At 36.3% G+C, this 18,485-nt stretch overlaps 2 protein-coding genes across 4 annotated transcripts; one reads left to right on the forward strand and one right to left on the reverse strand.

Moving 5' to 3' along the window:
- Positions 1–35: 35 nt before the first annotated feature.
- LOC144649602 (trace amine-associated receptor 1-like) lies at positions 36–1,953 on the reverse strand. Its single transcript, XM_078509127.1, has one exon. The coding sequence runs from the start codon at positions 1,402–1,404 to the stop codon at positions 340–342; it is 1,065 nt and encodes a 354-aa protein (XP_078365253.1). The 5' UTR covers positions 1,405–1,953; the 3' UTR covers positions 36–339.
- Positions 1,954–13,267: 11,314 nt separating this feature from the next.
- On the forward strand, positions 13,268–18,218 carry LOC144649603 (trace amine-associated receptor 7e-like). 3 transcript variants are annotated; one of them, XM_078509128.1, is made up of 3 exons: positions 13,268–14,190; positions 15,179–15,957; positions 17,336–18,218. In XM_078509128.1, exons 2-3 carry the CDS (start codon positions 15,267–15,269, stop codon positions 17,716–17,718), a joined length of 1,074 nt encoding a protein of 357 aa, XP_078365254.1. In that variant the 5' UTR covers positions 13,268–14,190; positions 15,179–15,266; the 3' UTR covers positions 17,719–18,218. The 3 variants fall into 3 exon arrangements, with proteins under 3 accessions (XP_078365254.1, XP_078365256.1, XP_078365255.1); XM_078509130.1 differs by lacking the exon at positions 13,268–14,190 and adding an exon at positions 14,263–14,983; XM_078509129.1 differs by lacking the exon at positions 13,268–14,190 and having other exon boundaries at positions 14,263–15,957.
- Positions 18,219–18,485: the final 267 nt, after the last annotated feature.

Here is an 18,485-nt window from a genome sequence, read left to right on the forward strand (position 1 = left end):
CAAAAATACTATGTAGATTAGGAAAGACGGGAAAATATGAAACAAATTCGACGATAGTATAACCGAAAGAGTATTAAAAGAATCTCCGACGGACAGTAAAAGGATAAAAATTACTGAGGAAAATACAAAATACAGAAAATTCAAACCAACAAATGATTATTAAAAGTATGCTGGCCTATATCAAGTATATTAATCGAGAATTTTGATGCAACAATACATAACAAAACAATTTAATATTTGATTCGGTTTTTGAGGTATCCGGAATAATCAAGGTCTCGGTAAGTGTTATGAGCCTTTGGTTAATCACGCAGTACGAACTAAGAAAGAAAAAGGAAGACGTCAAGAAGTAATCGATCGCGTGCTAGCTGTAGTTTGAGTTTGTTCCTTTTCCTTAAAGAAATACTGGAAGCAATCATTCTTCCTTACAAATATCCGCTTCACAGTTTCTCGAAACGCTCTGTATCTAATGCAGTATATGATTGGATTACAGGCACTGTTTGCGAAGCCAATGAACATCGTTATTAGATCTGCAGTTGGACCCCCTGCGGATTTTCCACAGGCCATTTGCACGAACAGAAGAACACAAAATGGCGACCAGCAAACTATGTAGGTTCCAATGACAATGAGTACCGTTAAAACTCCTTTTCTAGCCGAAGCGTTCGTTCTCGCTGCTGAATCGTTATTCCTTCGAACCTGTTCTACTGTTACAGAAATTCTTTTGGACTGTTTAAAAATGGCGATGAATATCTTAAAGTAAACGAAGCACATTACTACAACCGCTGCCCCATAGGTACCGCACACCACTGAAGCGGTGAAAGCAATCGCAACTTTACTATGTTGCCAATCTTTCTTGAGACATTTTCCGATGTAAGGAATAAAACACTCGTAAGAACTTACTCCAAATAATGGCGGCAGGGCCCAGAGAGTCGAGTATATCCATAACAACAAGCAAGCACTTCTAGCTCTTGTTTTTGTGACCACAGATGAATAAACTAGCGGACGAGAAATTGCGATATATCGGTCAACAGATAACAATGCTAGATGCATAATGGATGAAATACAGAACGCAAAGTTTCCAAAAGCATTCAGTTTTCCCCATAGTTCTCCAAAACGCCATTTTCCCGCCAAAACAGCGTCAATTGCACACGGCATAACCAGTAATCCCACTAAAAGATCAGCGATTGCCAGCGAAATAACTACTTGATTGTTCGCCATATGTTTCAGTGCGTCGATCTTTGTCAGTGCCACGATTACAAAAGCGTTTCCAACCAGTGTTACCACGTTAACTATAATCATGAGAATAGTTGTCAAAATAACAACGCTTGTAGGCCATGTTGAAGTGACTAAGTAGAATTCTTTCTCGGTAGATTCGTTACAGCAGTGGTTTGTGAAATTTGCTGACATCTCAATCTTTGGTCAAGGTTTGAGGGTGACGCAAGTAAATAAAGCTCGTTCCGTTCTTTTCTTCTTGACGCAGTTTACCGTGTCTCAATCTTGGAGAGTCGAGCCAAAGAAAACTAAACTTCACAGCCCAAACGACAAACTAATTCCTCTTTGCTGAAATGTTTCGGTTAACTGTTCCAAAACTCAGTGTAGATATAGTTCCACAGTACTGAATTCCTTGACAACACAGAATCGGCGGTCACTGTGTTCTTCAAAGTCTTCGGGGGTGGCTTTGTCAAAATGAGCAGTTTTCTCTCTCTGATTCTTCAAAAGCATCATAGGAAAACATCACGAAAGTTCTTTAAAAATAACTGCTAAACCACAATCAACAAAACACCGCAAATACAACGAAAAACCCACATCTTCAATAACTAAATGAAGTTACAATATAGGTATGCTAAAACCGACATCACTTGTAATTTAAATAAACCACTTCTTCCTTAATGACTTGGTAACTATCAAACCTTATAAAATGAAAATACGTCAAGCAAAAACTGCTTACATTGAAGGGAAAATTTCCTTACAATGTAACCGAGATTAACCCGAGATTAAACTAAGTGGTTCTTTAACCCGTTTTCACACTCCAAAGTAGTGTCACGATCAAGGGATTTGTGGAGCCTAGCGGCTATAAATCACAATACTGGAATTTATTTGTATTGTTTCTTTCCATTGTAATGAACTAGTGATTATTTCAGATAACAATTCAAGTTTTCCGCAAAGCAGAAAACAACACTTCAATATTGTTAATGTTATGTTATTTTTATCAATGATGACGTTCTGTTCCACGCCACTTGCTTCTGTCAAAAGAGCTCCTCGGCTCAGTGCCTCTGGATTAGTAAAAAAGGCACAGAGAGTCGGTTTGTAAAAATAAATTCATTGAACTGATATTCCAACGTTCTCTTAAACAATTTTTACTAAATAAATCGTTTTTTGTTGCGATTAAAATCTAATTTTGTTCAGTTTCGTAACACCTGAAAGAGCACTAACTTAAAGGAGCAGTGTCACGATATCCTCAGTCATTTTTCTGATTACGTTTGAATTGAAGGAAACCTTAAAATAATAGTTTTCTAACGTAGAAAAACACCAAAAAAGTAATGAAAATTCAAAAATAACCAAGGATGGTTTAGATTGACGAAGATTAAGACGGACTACGTATAGGAAACTTGAAAAAACTTGCCAATTTTTTTCAAGATACATTATCCTTGATGTAGCTCCTTTAACAAATATAAACAATCCAAAGTATTAAAATTGACGGGAGCAATAAAGAAAGCAAAAAATATAGACGAGTGTTTTCTACATTTTTCAAGGATTCCCAGATAATCAGTTGGAAGTGTTTTATGCCAGCAATGTATGATTTTGACTGCTTTTTATGCTTTAGATTTACATATAAAGGAAACAATTAAACACAAAAACAAACAAGAAATCAACGTATACCGTAGTGTTGGCTATTTCTTTGACTAACCCTGGAGATTTATGGCTTACCCCTATAACGGATTGAATTTCCAGTCAAACTAAAAAACTCCCTTTTTAAGACGGCAATTTCGCAATTTTTTAAAGATGAATTTAGAAATGTTCTATTGGGTGCTTTTCATTAACCCAAAATTTTCGTAAATTTCGGTCGGAAGTCAATTGGAAAGGTCCGTTTCCGTTCTGTTCGACCGGAATATTTGGGACCGCCTCTGTATTTGGTCCAGTTCAGTCAGTCGAACTGGTTGGACCGAAATCTACTGTTTATCTTTGGTCTTTAAAAAACCGGTTTGTTGCCTTACTTCAGTTCAGAAGATTCTCACAGATGAGAGCCAGTGGGGAAGGAATGCAAACGAAAAGGACTGTTTTGCTCGGTTAGCCTGGTTAAATCATAAATGTCGTTCCATTTATCAACAGTTTGTCTAACTGGTCGGTCTGTCAAAAACACCCATTGTTTTACAACACACTCAACCTAGAATACAATAATTTTATTTCTAGAAAATTATATGTAAAGCGATGCCGCTTAGGCCTCTGTAACTTTATTATTTTTGTTATATTGACTTGATGGTCAGCTAAACTAACCAAATAAAAGAAGTAATAGAATTCCGAGAATATTTATCACAAGTGGGTGGTTTTCACTCTGCAGCCCTCTTTCCTCGTTGCCGCCATTTTGGATTTAAACGTTTGAAAGACCCTGGGAACGAGGGTCTTCACTCCGTTCACTGTGAGGTCGTACATTGCTCAGTAGCAAAGATGATCATATATCACCTTAGGAGAAACTATTCTTCCTTGCGTTGATGTCGCGAAGACATATTTTGCCAAGGAAATGATGCGCATTTATCAGGATTCAAGAGCAATGTGCGAATCACGATAAATAATTAATGGTAAATCAAAATTGAAATCAAATTGGTTCCGTTGTTGTAGCGCATTCTGTAAACATATGAAGCCGAAAAAGGTTGCAATTGCAACATTTTATTGGTGCATTGATGCATAAAGTATGACAAAAAGGTGCTAGCCACATGTGCTAACCGGAAGTAATAATCAAACCAACTGACCTACTGTTATGAATATCTCAACCCACCCGAGGAGTCATCCTACGATATGTCTTACAACACTTCGAGTGCAATTGCGTTCACCTGCCCTTTCCCTTACCACCTCCACCCCTATGCCGGATCCAAGAACCTATACTGAAAAGACAATTCACCTGCTACGCCCTCGCCGATTCGTTTGAAGTGAAATATTTTTGGGTAAATTTTGTGCTAACGTTTTGATGAATTTAGCGAAGACTAGCTCTTGAAACTGAGAATAACTGACCTTGCTGTTACCGATGGATTTCGAATTGAGCGATAAAATTAAATCACTCATATTTTTTCAGGTTTCTACTATCAACAACAACGTGTGCCAAAATGACTATATTATGTCAAGAAAAAATTTTAAGGCAAAAAAATGTATTATTGGGATGCTTGGTGCCCGGCCAGGGGCTGGGTTGAATAAAAAGAAATCATGAAGTCTGTATTATAATGATTGAAACGATTTATTCAAAGAGGTTACAGAAACATTATTAAGTTTACAACTTAGTTCTATTTTTTATGCTGTTTTGAATAAAAAAAATCCATTATGCATGGATAGGGAACATTGTAATCATTATGCTCACACCATGTTAACATAACAACGATTTCAATGCAAATCATTCCAAGCAAGATATTTGGCAAAGTCATTAAGCTTAAGCTGACACTATAAATTATTAATTGCTAGCTCAAGCTCTGACCGGGCTTAAGGTTCTGAAGACTGTTATTCCTCTCTCTATCCAAATGAAAAATGGGTACGGGGTGAACTAAATGCTAGTCAAACCCTGCGATAGAGCAGCATCACATTCAGGGGGGAGTAGAAATACTCTTAGCCGTCTCATGCTATGGTACCTTAACCAGATATAATTAAGCACCGGCGTGATGGGCCAATAGGCTTATGCGCAGATTTTCCCTTTACCTATTAACATTTAATTATTTATCACCTTGGAAGAATCTCTACAGGATTTTGGCAGGTGTACACTTGCGTTAATGAACCAGTGATAAACTCAATTTTTAGCTGATGATTAAGTTTCAAAAGTACCTTCGTTTGCAGTCAGTTTGAGGAAAAGAAAAAATTTCTTTTATTTGCCGACTTCGAATTTACGAGTTTTGCGGTATCTCGTGTCTTTGCTCGTTCTTAAACAATGGAAACACGTACAGTCGGGTCGCTAGTCATCGATAATATACTTCTGTTGAGCAATCAATTATTATCCTTAGAAGGTCTAGAGCTCCATCAATGAAGTGCAATCGATTACGAACTCCATTAGCCCCTGTATTATGTTCCAAACAGGACAGTTCGTTTAGCAGATGTTTTTTTAAGGAACCAACCATCATAAGCGAGAATAAAAATTATTTTTTGGAAGGGCCTTTTGGTGTCACAAATAATGAGCATTGCCTCTTTTGTTTCATGATTCAGGAAGTGGGTAGACTAACATTAAAATTTTAAAGCCTGAATGACACTATATTTCAACCCGCGTAGAATTTTAAAATCTCAAGCCCCACTGAGAAACTATAGAAGACAGCAAAAAGACCTCAAAGGAATAATCGTGAAAAACATACCATAACAAAAAGGGTGTCATTAGGTCCAAATTAAAGGTAAGGTCAAATTTTCTTCATGACTTTCCCCCATATTAAAACCTGTGTCATTTCAAATTCACTTTTTATGCAAAAAAGATCGAGAATTTTTAAGGGCCGGGATGCCTTGATCGACATATTTTTATTTCTGCCATGTGTTAAGCCTTTGTAGTCTTCAGTACTCTCTCCAAAACTAAAGTAAATGCATTTCCAGTCGCAGGCTTGGAAAATAATTTTCCCTTTATGTTAGTTCTAAGAATTTGGTGGCCGAATACATAAGGACCATATCCCTTCGTTCTTCTCGTCGACTGTGTTGTAAACAATATGTTAGATCTCGTAGAGGAAATTAGATATATTCGTTTATAACGTCAAAGCAAGAGAGTCCAGAAAGATCGAAATATTTCGCTGAAATGAAATGTATCTATAATTAGCTTGAATATGAAATAAGTAGAAGAGTCGTGTGTTTAAAAAACTTCTGATATAAAGCGTGTGAAACCAGAGCGGTATTTCCTGTTTGAATGTAATTACATTTATTTTTTTTCCTTTTTATATGTTTATCGCTTATCTGTCTTATCTCTCCGACGTTAACGGATTTCACTCAGAGGAGGAAAAAACAAAGTGCCTCTGGCAGGTGGGGGCATAAAGGCTTTTCCTAAAAAACCAAAATATGAAAACACAGCATCAATTTAGTTGATTCACACGGCAATAACCTGACTCCCTACAACCACATAATTGTGTCACTTTACATCAAATGTGAATACTAATAAACCACTGATCCAATATATCAAATCACTCTAAAATCGCCGCCTTTTCCGGGTAATTCTAACACAAAGTTCAACGCCAAACAAAAAAATCGTTGCTCAGAACTTCCAATACTTTAAAACAGTAGTACTTTACTAATACTTACTACATAAGTCCCAAACAATAATCGGTTGCTAACAAATGAATACGAAACGTAAATGATTACCATATTGAAGTGCAAGGGCGTAGCATTTGTAGTATTTTTAAAATGATGCATGGTTACCAAGAAGTTCTTAAAAATGATCAAGATAAAGTTAACATTGTATGGATCGAAATTTAAAAAATATATTTTCATCATTATCATACAAATAAACCAAATCAATCTTACGAAGTTCAAAGGATCAAATCGAGATGTTTGGTCAATGAAGTTAAGAATGATTTTTCAGTACACATCGTCACTTACAGCCAGTGCAAATATACGCACTGAAAATTCCACGAATTGTTTTGGTTTGCCAGCGAAATAAACAACTTGAAACGTGGGAAGCAGTGAACACTCAAAAGTTGGAAACGAGCGAATAACGGTATGTGGTTTACGACGGAGCTCTTTCGGGTAGTCCCCTTTACGGCCAACATCGACCACTAACCTGTATTGGGCCAGTCGTAACACAAAGAAATTAAATGCGTTATTTATGGCGAAAGTACTTGACCTTGCATACAAGCCAGAAAGTCAAAAATTGTATTTGAGAGATTTACCAAATTGACCAAAACGAAAGGAAAAACAAAAAAGCAAACAGCATTTCAAATCCGGAAAACAGCTCAGGGGTGAGAAATATGGCAAGTTAGCGAAATTTTGCTGATGAGAAAATTCATGCGAAGTGAAGCGTATGGCAAAAGATCGAGTCATTTCATCAATCGATTTAGTTATTGCAATTTCCAGTCTTCAATACGGCTTCAGTTACATAAAAACGAAAAATATTGTACGATGAAGTTACTATTAATAGATTTAGTTCAAATTTGATTTAATCATTAAAGTGACTATTGACGGAATTTTTGCACGTTGAAAATAAAGCAGATGCAGTTTTTTCATCATGATTGAAAAAAAAATACTCATCGCTACAGCTTGTTTTCAGGTACTTCACAACAAACAAAAGAAAGGTACAGATAAAAATGTTAGTAATAATACATAGTATAACATTATGAAAATAATATCAACTATTTTCTAAAAATCTAATTAACAAATACATTCCATTTTGCCTGTTCCGTCCGTTTTGCCTGTTCAGTTATTAGTCACAAAAGAAGTCAAAATGTGGTAAAAAACATCAGTGACCCATTTGCCAAGAGGTTAGTGGGCCACGTCTGGCTTTTTTATTATTTTAATTTATTCTATTTTATTTTATTTTTCTGACTGCATTATGACGTCATCTGTGATCTATAACTGGAGAGACACACGGCAAAAAAACCATGGAAAAAAAACCATGCTACCATCCCGCTGAATATATCAAATACGATTTGTGTTACTTGTTCACTGTGAATGGGGAACAATTTAATAAAAACCTTGGAGCTGAGTAAAATTCCATTTGCGCAGCACATGTGGCAATATGAATTAAATTCTTCTTCCCTTTTTTAAAAAAATACATGTCTTTGTATTTTTGCCACAAAAATGTCAAAGTTTTTAATAATTTTCTTTGAAATTTGGAAATTAGCGTTCAAAAAAAGTTTGAAATTTTGGAATGTAGTTTAATAAAAAAAACATGGCACCTATTATCGACTTTCAATTTTGTCTGAGAGGAAGCCCTCCGGCATTTTTCCCCGCTAATATGTGGGCGGGCAAGTCATTTATTCCGGATTAAGAGTCGCGACATCGAAAATGTTTTGAATACAATCTTTAAAAGATAAGAATGATCAATTTATTTACTGCAAACCATTCTCTAAAGTTTTTTCTCATTGGTGGAAAGTCACATCGATTATAGACGAGGTCACGTCTGTCCTAATTTCAGCCTTATATCTGACAAGCAAGGCTGAACTTAATAGTATTGTTTTTTTTTGCTTTTCTTAGGTTTTTCTTTACTCTTAAAGCAAATTTGACTGTTTAGTTGATCCTGCATGACCGCGCTGTACGTCGGTTGGTAAGTGAATCTAGAAGTGTCTATCTATTCTTTGAAATGAAGAATATAATTTGTTCACAACTTGTTGTATAACAAACAGTTGACATGATTGAAGTTATTCCCAAGGGTTAGCCAGTCAGGGTACACTGTGCTAGGTAAATGATGTAAACACAATTCATGATCGGCGTCAGAGAAAAATAATTTCAAACATTGAACAAAGTAGTACAGAACATAGAGAAACAAAAGAAAAAAAACTTATAACCTATTTTATGTAGTTGTCATTGTTGTTGTTGTTCAAGAGATTCACTCGTTCTTAGAAAGGCTCGCTAAGGGAAAATTGAATAAAAACGTGACATCTCCCAATGTCAGTATATTTCTAGGAAACCGAAAAACAAACTGTAGAAATCTAAGAAGAAGTTCCCTGTTGTTTACTAAGATTTCCAGCTGTTTCTTTAGTCATAAAATTTCAGAGACAACAGGAAACTAATTGAGTGAAAATCCAAGCTAGAACATCCGGGAATTGAGATTCTAAAATTGAGACTGCTTTTGTCTATTTAAAAGCCTGAGAGAAATTTTGAATTCAATTACTAGGCTGTGAAATTGGTTTTTGTCACCAAAAAGAGATTTTCTACAAAAGCAATTCCCGTAAATTGTGACGAAAACACTTAGCGTAGATTAAATGGGATTGACAGGTTCTCGACAGAATTAAGATATTACTTTATTCATATAGAAAGGCCGGATATTCAAAAGCATTACTTTCTCGACGAGCACTTTTAAAATTAAAAATTCACAGCAGCAAACAAGTTGAGTTGAAGGCGTTACTGTGCATCTAGGAACCGATACACATTTGGTAAGTTCTGGAAAATAAGCCATTCAGTATTTGTTTCAAAGCACTTGAAGCATTTCAAATTGACATAAAAATTTGCAAGTGACACTAATGAAAACCGGAACACTTTCAAAAGGTAAGAAATTATTTTTTGTATCAGCGGTCACCAAACGGAAGACATTTAACAACCAGAAAAGCAAAATGAAGTGCAATATGTGCTGCTTACAAATATATTTACAAGCTATTTGTTCTCGTGTGTACAGAAATGATTGAAAATTTATAAACACAATAAAATTACAATATTTTACTTGTAAGCTGTCTCAAGAGCTTTTGATACAGTGACCAGTGAGAATGAATTATAGTAGTATAAATAGTGCGTTATGCCCGATTACTTTCTAAACAGCTGTAATTGTATGTTGTAAATAAGTATTGTTGTGACTAAAATATATTCTTCAAAGCTTTGGCAGATGGCTCATGGATATGTGACATAGTTGCTAAAGGGTGTTTCTTTTGTGCCCTTCGTTTTTCGTGTTGTAAGTCACTGTAAACTTGGTACTCTTTTCAATTACCAGACAAACGAACGATTTTTTTTTTATTTCTTTCAAGTTCAATCAATATTCAAAAACAAGCATCGAATGCGCTCACTCGTATCCTCCTCATACATCGACTGCCTGCTTTTTCACGACTCCCTGCTAAAAACGAACAAAAAAGGAAATCCATAATTGTCAGTTTTGAAAAATGTGTATTCATTATCGTAGCATGACAACTTCTTTTCAGTCCAACAAATTAAATCGAAAAGTGTTTTGGCAATTTTTTTGACACGATCAGTGCATGCAGACATTTTGTTCTAATTAACATGTCTTCATTTAGGGTGCGACATATGTCCAAACGATAATCTTAAGGCTAACGCCGGAGAACTGTTTTGCAATTTATTTCTTTAAAGAACTTGCAAGCAATTATTCCAAGATTATTCGTTTTTGTCTTTTGCTTAATCCATCGGCCTAATGGAACCGTTTTATTAAAGTCCACTAAAAGCAATCCGGACGTATTATACCTTATGTTCGATTATGTTCAGTCAGCGAGTGAAAGATCTTAATGGAGATCGGACCTATCTAAATCCAAGAAAAGCGGCAAAATAAATGAAACTCGAATTGATTTTCCTTAGATTTTTTGAAGGACTTTCAAGACTCTTAGCCGCCACCTAATGAATATAATTTTAGTAAGGATGCTTTCAAATAGTGGTATTATCAACTAATCGCGCGAGAAATGAAATCACACACTGCTTAGCGAACAAGCGAAAAGGACGGAAATTGACGGAGTACCTCTTTGAAATTTTGAAGCCTTAAGATTTTATTTTTAATTAAAAAACGGAAAGGTTTAAATGATACGTGCCACGGCCACATGTAAAGAGTCTGTCCGGCTTGAATGTTTCGTTGAAGTTCTCTCGCGTGTATGCATATGATGCTCCGGCAAAATATTAATTCTCCCTAGGTAAGTGGCACAATAATCCTAGTTCTGAGAATTTGCTTGCGTTCTTACGTTACAGTTTCTTGGTATTGCAAGGAGAAATTACTTCTTGAACAATCTTAGGATGAAGTGATTAATTACGCTTGGCTTTGCACAAACATTATACACGATTATTTTTATTTTGGCTACAGCAAGGACTATTTTGTCAAAACATAAAACCTTAGCTGGCTTGAACACAATTCCTTCTGTAGGAATTTTTATTTTCAGCCAACCGATGTACTCCGAAATACAACAGTTCTACAAACTGAAAAAAATTAACTCTTTTAGAAGGCAATTATCGAACCAGAATTGCCCCTAAAAAAAACGCAAAAGTAACAGTACTCTAAACGTATTCGCCGATTAATCTCTGTCATAACCTCGAATTCCGAGTAATAAATTTCTCTTAGTTATATATTGCATGTATTTTTCTTGGTGGAGTTTTTAAAAGAGAACACCGTCCTCTTAATCCTTTCCGGCATAGTATAAAACATGGACTGGACTCTGGACTCTGGACTCTGGACTCAAAAAAACCTGGACTCAAAAAATCTGGACTCAAAAAAAAAAACTATTGACTCCACTACAAAACAATTAAAAACAACGAAAAAAAAAATAAGAATAAAGATAAAAATTAGCCACAGAGCCACGGATTAAGTTAAATACAGACCAGTTTTAAAAGACAGTAATGCCTGTTGCCTTGCTTGAGGTGTTTGGCATGGCGTTTAGCCAAAGAGAGTCCTCTGTTTAGAAAAGAGTTAATTTTTTTTAGGGGTGTGGTGTAATCAGGGCGTTCTGATACAGAGCGTATTTTTATTCTGTCAAAAAAAATATACCTCGGCCTAATTGTATTTTTCGACAAAGGCTTATTTCTTTCTATCAAGGCTCCATTTTCTGCAAGTCTCTATTTCTGCAGCCGTTTTTAGGGATGTCACGCAACGCCCTCCCCCTATTTGGGGAGGAGCGTTGCGTGACATCCCCTTTTTGAAAAGGTGGATGGTATGTTGTGACAAAAAGAATGAATTGCTATTTTGTCCTTTTTTCTCTTTTTGAAGTGCCGACTGCCTGTATCTCTTCAGATGCTGTTTTTAATGTATAGTTTGTCCTCGGCCCGATGCCTATTTCTCTCGTATGGGTGTCATTAACATGTGTATAACTATTTATCAAAGGCAGGGATGCCACTAAGGTGGCTAAAACTTTGTCAATTATTTGTAATTACCTGTTTGAAACATTCAGAGAGATATCACGCATTTGATATCTTTAATCAGTTTGACATATACTAGGTGAATTGTCACGGGAGATAAATGAAACGGCTTTAAGTATTCGCAAAATAGACAGATATTTTCAAGCATACATTGTATCGACATTATGTCAGGAGACTATACTATTAAAGGCCTGCATCGGTAAAAAAAAAAAAAACAACAAGAACAGCAAATACAACACCTGAGTTGCTCGTTCCGGTAAAGTCTTGATACTCTCTCGACACTTTCGATTTGCAGAAAACGTTTTGGGAAATACAAGATTTATTTCACTTTAAAACCCTCTTTATTAGTTGGACTCTAGAATTTTATGCGCTCAATAATTCATGTAAAAAGGCACGTAACTCCTTTTCTGAAGACCCTTCATGTAAACAGTCACGCACCATCGTGTCTGACTGTTCGGAAGTTAAAAAATAAATAATGTGGAGCTAAGGTCACTGGTCTTGATAAAACAAAAAAAAACTTAACTCGTTTAACACAAAATAAAGTGATTTGTCAGTGTCTCGTAGATAAATGTTGTGCCTTCTGCATCACCAAAAACCGTTGATTCTTCTCCACAAAGTGGTGCATAATATTATGTGAAAACCGAGTTCGATATCAGTTTGTCAAGGATGTTTTGCTTTTCCAGCATACCGTTCATATATACACCCACCATGTTCGTCAATTAGAGCTGCAGACCAAATGGTGGCCTTATATGAATAATTCCTACTTCCCTTAAACGTTTTTCGTTTTCAATTTCGCTTTTCTTGTCTTTAATTTAAGAAAAAAAAAAATGTAGACTCGATAGTGACGTAACTGCCAATGCTATTTTAATAGCACTAGATTATTCTAGATACGTACGTTTATCAAGGATGTTTTTTCTTGTTTTTAGTATACCTTTTAGATATATGCCCACCATGTTCGTGAATCAAAGCTGTGGACCAAATGGTGGACGCTTATGAAGTATTTTTACTTTTACTGAAAGTTTTCGTTTTCAATTTCGATCTTTTTGTCTTTAATTCAAGTAAACTAAAATGTAGACCAAAATAAATAGTGACGTAGCAACGAATGCTATTATGATAGCACTTGATTGTTCAAGATACTTTCAAGGTCGAGGTCAGGCTGCGCTTGTATTGAGTGTTTGTTCCCAGCAGAGTTAGAAATAAACCACAGTTTCCCTCGTCATCCAGCCGTGCTGAAAATCAGACGTTTTGCAATTAATAGTTTCAAAACAAGATATTAATTAAAAAACACTGTCTCGATTAGTTTATGCTCTAACAAAGGCCTCAATCACTCACAAGAATTAAACTAAATGGCATTTTGGCAAATTTCCGCTTTTATTTTTTTTAATGTTTTGTTTTTCAAGCTCTTTTATTTTTCATGTCTGTCAGACTTAAAAAAGGAAATGTGTTCACAGGAAACTATTATCTTGCTGAGATCCATGGAATGACGTTCTAAATTTGGATTATTCGGTGGGACATGGTTCATATGTTTATACACTTTGCGTAAACTGCATTCAAGAACTAGGCTGGATATGTTCTTCGAATTTAATCCACCCCTTTCATTTGTAAAAAAATAATAATAACTGTTCATTTATTTGTATTGTACCTATACTAACTATTAATTGCAAAATTTGTTGTTTATCCGGTAATATTGCCTCCTTCATCAAGTCGTACGTGATACAAAAGGTCATCATTTGTCAACCAGCTTAAATACGCTTCAACTTCATCCTGCTGAGAATGGTATTTGAATTGTTATCAGTATTTATAGACCCAATGGGCGGTGTATTCTCATATGAAATAATAAGACTATTATTTATTTATTTTTAAAGATCGCTATCGGAAAAGACACATTTTATTTTGGTTTGAAGTTATAACAAAGTCCTTCTCGATCAAGATTTCTGTTTCAAATCCCATCTTAGCTCGATACAGGCCCATTTACGCGCAGAGGAAGAGTCTTAAGTTTCTTTCATTTTTCCTTTAAGAAGCTATGACGTAATTAACCTTTAGGAAAGTCATTATACATTCTAATTAAATAAGCAGTTTATTTCATGCCCCTCAGGGATGAATAGTCAAAACAACAGTGCAAGTTGATCAGATTGATTTAATTTTCGATATGTTATTGTCCACCGTTCATTTACAAGGACTTTGTGACTAAACCGTGAATATACGTATTTCAGATCCAGAACGCGAACATTACTGTCTTGTGCTTGATCGAATACACAACTGGTAAGTGGCTTATTAAGAGCAAGTGTGAGTGCAGTGTGAATCAGTCATAGAAGACGTTTGTGCCAGTCATTATAAATGCCGTCGAAGCTAAACTTGAATATACATGTACCGGGTGACATTGGCATTGAAACAACATTTAAGCAGTTAATCGCATTTTCAAGGAGCAAGGTACACAAAGAGTAGTTCATTTCAAGTACACGGTTTTGTTTGCTCGTCTTTGAGTAGTCAGGCAAACGGCAGTTTCAAATGTTAACTTTAAATGAGTCAGAAGTTCATTGTCGGGGCGGAAGTAGTTTGGCTTGTTGTAAATTCGATGTAGTTCTAGATTGTTCAAAGCAAAGCTTCTTATCAGTTTTGTATAACTGTTACCATCATAATAAATTCCAAAAGTATTTGATATTCGAAACTAACAATCTCGATGACAGAAGCCACTTAACGAAGAAAAACAAATTAAGATTATACCTTTTGTTTGTTGACAAAGTTTGGCGACAAAACTCATATATGGGCTTCACTACAAGGCTAGATTCCTTGACCTAAATAAAACAGAGGTAAACAACATAATGATTCGTAAAAAACTTGATATCTTTAGAGGCATATTCAGAGAAAGGAAATCAAAGAATGCCATCATACTTGAAATTGGTTGAAATAGATACTCTGTTGTTCATGCACGATGTAATGTCCTAATCCGTTAATCTTAGACATCTTAATTTCTTCGTTCTTTCTTTAACACAGTGAAGTAATGACTGAAAACTAAATTGCTCGATGCGATGAAGCCCTAATTATGCGATGAACTGTAAGAATGATTTGATATTGACCGGTTTACTAAACGTATTAAATAGTAATCATGTAATAAGTTTAAAATCAACATTTTATATATATACACGACATATACGATACTGCAGATAACAGATGGAAGTACCAGTACAATGAAAAACACATTGATATCTTCGGTACCATTTAAGTTAATATTTTTTTCTTGTTGTTTCAGTTAGCGTACTGGCAAAATAAAATATCTTCCAAAGTGACATTCTCAAGAAATCAGAACCGTTCGTAGACCGCAACCAGATCAAGTGCAAATGGCGTCACAATCAACATTTCACTGGTGGACAACGACAGAGAAATCACTTTTAGCAACGACGCTTGGAATCATAATTATCTTTGGAGTTTGCGGAAACTTGCTTGTTATAATCGCTATTCTCCGATTCAAACGACTTCGCCGAGCTGTAAACAGCTACTTGATCTTGAATCTAGCAATAAGTGACTTCCTGACAGCTTCCCTACTCATGCCATATCATATGGCTACAGTGTTGGATCTGAGCATCATTGCGGACGATGGGTTACTATGCAAAGTTGGCGGGCTCTTATCATATCCATTCTACATCTCTTCCACTATAACACTGGTCATGCTCGCTATCGAAAGACACATCGCTGTAAGTGATCCCTTGAGGTATATGAGCCGCGTAACAGCGCGAACGATCGCCCTAATGATTGGTTACTCGTGGTTTCAGAGCGTTCTCTTCGTTGTACTGTTTGCGTTTTTGGGCAATATAGAGTTTTCTACACAAAGTTTAGACTGTGGTGTGTCGTGGGAAGGAACACCGTTATGGCTTAGTATTTTTGCTTTGTTGATGACCATCGTTTTACCTTTCTTTATTCTCCTGATTATGAGTTTGCGAGTCATGATCATAGCCTTGAGGCAGAAAAAGAGAATTGACATCGAAAGATTCGGCGTCAATCGAACAAACAGGAAAAAGAGCATTTTCCCAGGTTAGGTATAAGTTTTATTTGTTTATAGACATTATTCATAAATAAATTTATCTTTATTCTTTGTCTAATAAACATCACGTAAAGTGTGTTTTTCTAATTGTCGATATGAACTTTAATTGTCAAACTGACTTGACTGTGCCGAGTTTTCTTTAGCCATGCAAGTTTATAGAGTGTGCAAACAAATCAGGTTATCTCTACATTGATGTGGGAAACGAGCGTCGAAGCGGATTGTTACTGAAACTTCTGCAAGTGATGGTCAGTGATCATGAAAACAAATAAACAAAACGTGATCAAATAAACCTTTTGTTTTTTGCTGTTATCGTGAGATGTTCACAGTTCAGTAATTATGATAATGTATTTGAACTGTTGATAAGAGTAACAAAATCGTCGCTGTTCTAAATACTGTAAGGCTGTTGCACAAACATGTTTGTTTCCATATTGAAATTAAAAACATTGTTTTTATTTCACGATCATTCTTTTAATTAGTAAGTTGGTCGCAAAAATATCTCGTGTCATGGTGTGTTATTAAAATTGATCATGCGTGTGAATTGCCTGCGTGACAGGCGCAGGAGAAAAGAAAACGAATACAGCTCGAGGTGTCATGTGGCGTGAATTTGGGAGGAATAAACCCCTCTTCCTTCGCCTTTTTCAGGCTGACATGCAAATTACGGATGACAAATGCTGTTCCTGTACTTGTGTAGCGCACATGTGCAAAAGTGGCTGGCAGATTGTTGGCCTTGTAGCATCTCTTTAAAGTTTTGAATTGTTTCTTGGCTTCGTTGGCAACTGCCACTTTGTCAGGTTTTTTCAGTGTGCATGTTTGTTTATTTGTTTTTATGTTAGCTGTATCGATATGATTTTTTTTTTGCCGTAACATTAACACTTCTTATCGTGATTGGTATAAGGGCGGGGTTAAGTCAAGGGGCATTTTCCGAAGATAAAGTGTGAATTTTCTGAGATACAAATATTGACCCGAAGATTTCCCAATATGATACGAAGATTGCTGAAGATAACCATAAGACTTCCGAAGATTTTCGAAGATCACCCGAGGACTTCCGATAGTCTTTCCTAACCTAACTTCACCAGATGACAGTCTAGTCTTGTCGTGCTTCTCTCTGCTTCGCAGAAGACTCTTTTTTTTTTCGGCCTCTTTTTTTTTTCGTACGGGCTGGGTTTTTTTTTTTTTCGCCTTCCCCCATCCACTGAAGGAGCCTCTGCGGAGGAGAGAGGCTCTGCTTTATATTATTCAGAAAGTATAGAGAATAAATTGCAATGTGCAAATTTTAGGAGTTCTCTGAAAACAGATGTTATACGTATAAGTCACTTTTTTCATGCAGCTCCATGCCGTAACTAAGACTTATTCTTACATTTCTTGCAGGCCTCGAGGGCAAAGCTACCGTCGCCATATTAGTTGTCATTTTTGTGTTTCTCCTCCTGTGGATTCCATTCCTAATCACTCGTGGACTTATGGCATTTTCTCACATGAACACGCCGCCAATAGTGAACACTTCAGTCGTGTGGATTCTGCATTTAAACTCTGTTGTAAACGTCTTCATCTACACACTGCGCAGGTCTGACTACAGACGGGCATTTGTGGCGGTCATGCTCTGTATATCGTTATCAAGAGCACGTGACATTGAGCGCACTGCGACTTTAGGGACAGATAACGAGCTTAGCGTGCGGGATGCTAATGTGGGCCGCAAGTCTGTGGTCATAGCCGAAATGAAAAGCTCGGCCTCTACGATAGCGGACGTTGGTTAAAGAAACAGACTTGCATCAACCTACAGTTCTGTTAAATTTAACCGAACCTACTTGTTAATTAACGTACTGCGACTTTAGGAACAGATAATGGGCTTTGTACGCCACGGGCTAATGTGGGCCGCAAGTCTGTGGTCATATCCGAAATGAAGAGCTCGGCCTCTACGATAGCGGGCGTTGGTTAAAGAAACAGACCTACATCAACCAACAGTTCTGTGCAATATGAACAAACGTGACAGAAATCAGGCTAGCTAGTGCCATGGGAACACGAGGAGAGTTCTGATAAGACAAGCAGCAGGGTCTGTACCAAAACAAACTAAATTCTGTTCAAAGGCCTGGTGACTAAGCACACAGCTGTAAAACAGACTAGCCGTACCACATACAAATGAAGACGAAAGGATTTTGTTTCCAAGATTAATACAAAACTGTTGAAACACGTAGATAGTTTATTACGCAACCACGACGGTGACGTGGAAGATGTCTAATTAAAAATATATTTATATTTAACATATCGCTTCGTTCTTTTAAGTCCCAAGCTCCAAGCTTGCCCAATCTGCCAAGGCCCCATTTCTCTATATTTAAGCCCCCTCTATTACTTTACTCAGTTGTTTACCAATCAGATTTCCCTTAATAAAACCCCTGCCCTTGCCAAATAATAAGGCAATATGCATCAACAGCAAGTAAAACGATTAATTGTAGGTAGGAATATGTTTTTAGAGTTTTCCTTTCATACAAATAATTATTTTAAATCTCCTAACAAAAAGTCATGA

The sequence above is a fragment of the Oculina patagonica genome, chromosome 4 (assembly GCF_052425735.1).
Source record: "Oculina patagonica isolate OP01 chromosome 4, crgOcupat, whole genome shotgun sequence".
Classification (NCBI taxonomy): Eukaryota; Metazoa; Cnidaria; class Anthozoa; order Scleractinia; family Oculinidae; genus Oculina; species Oculina patagonica.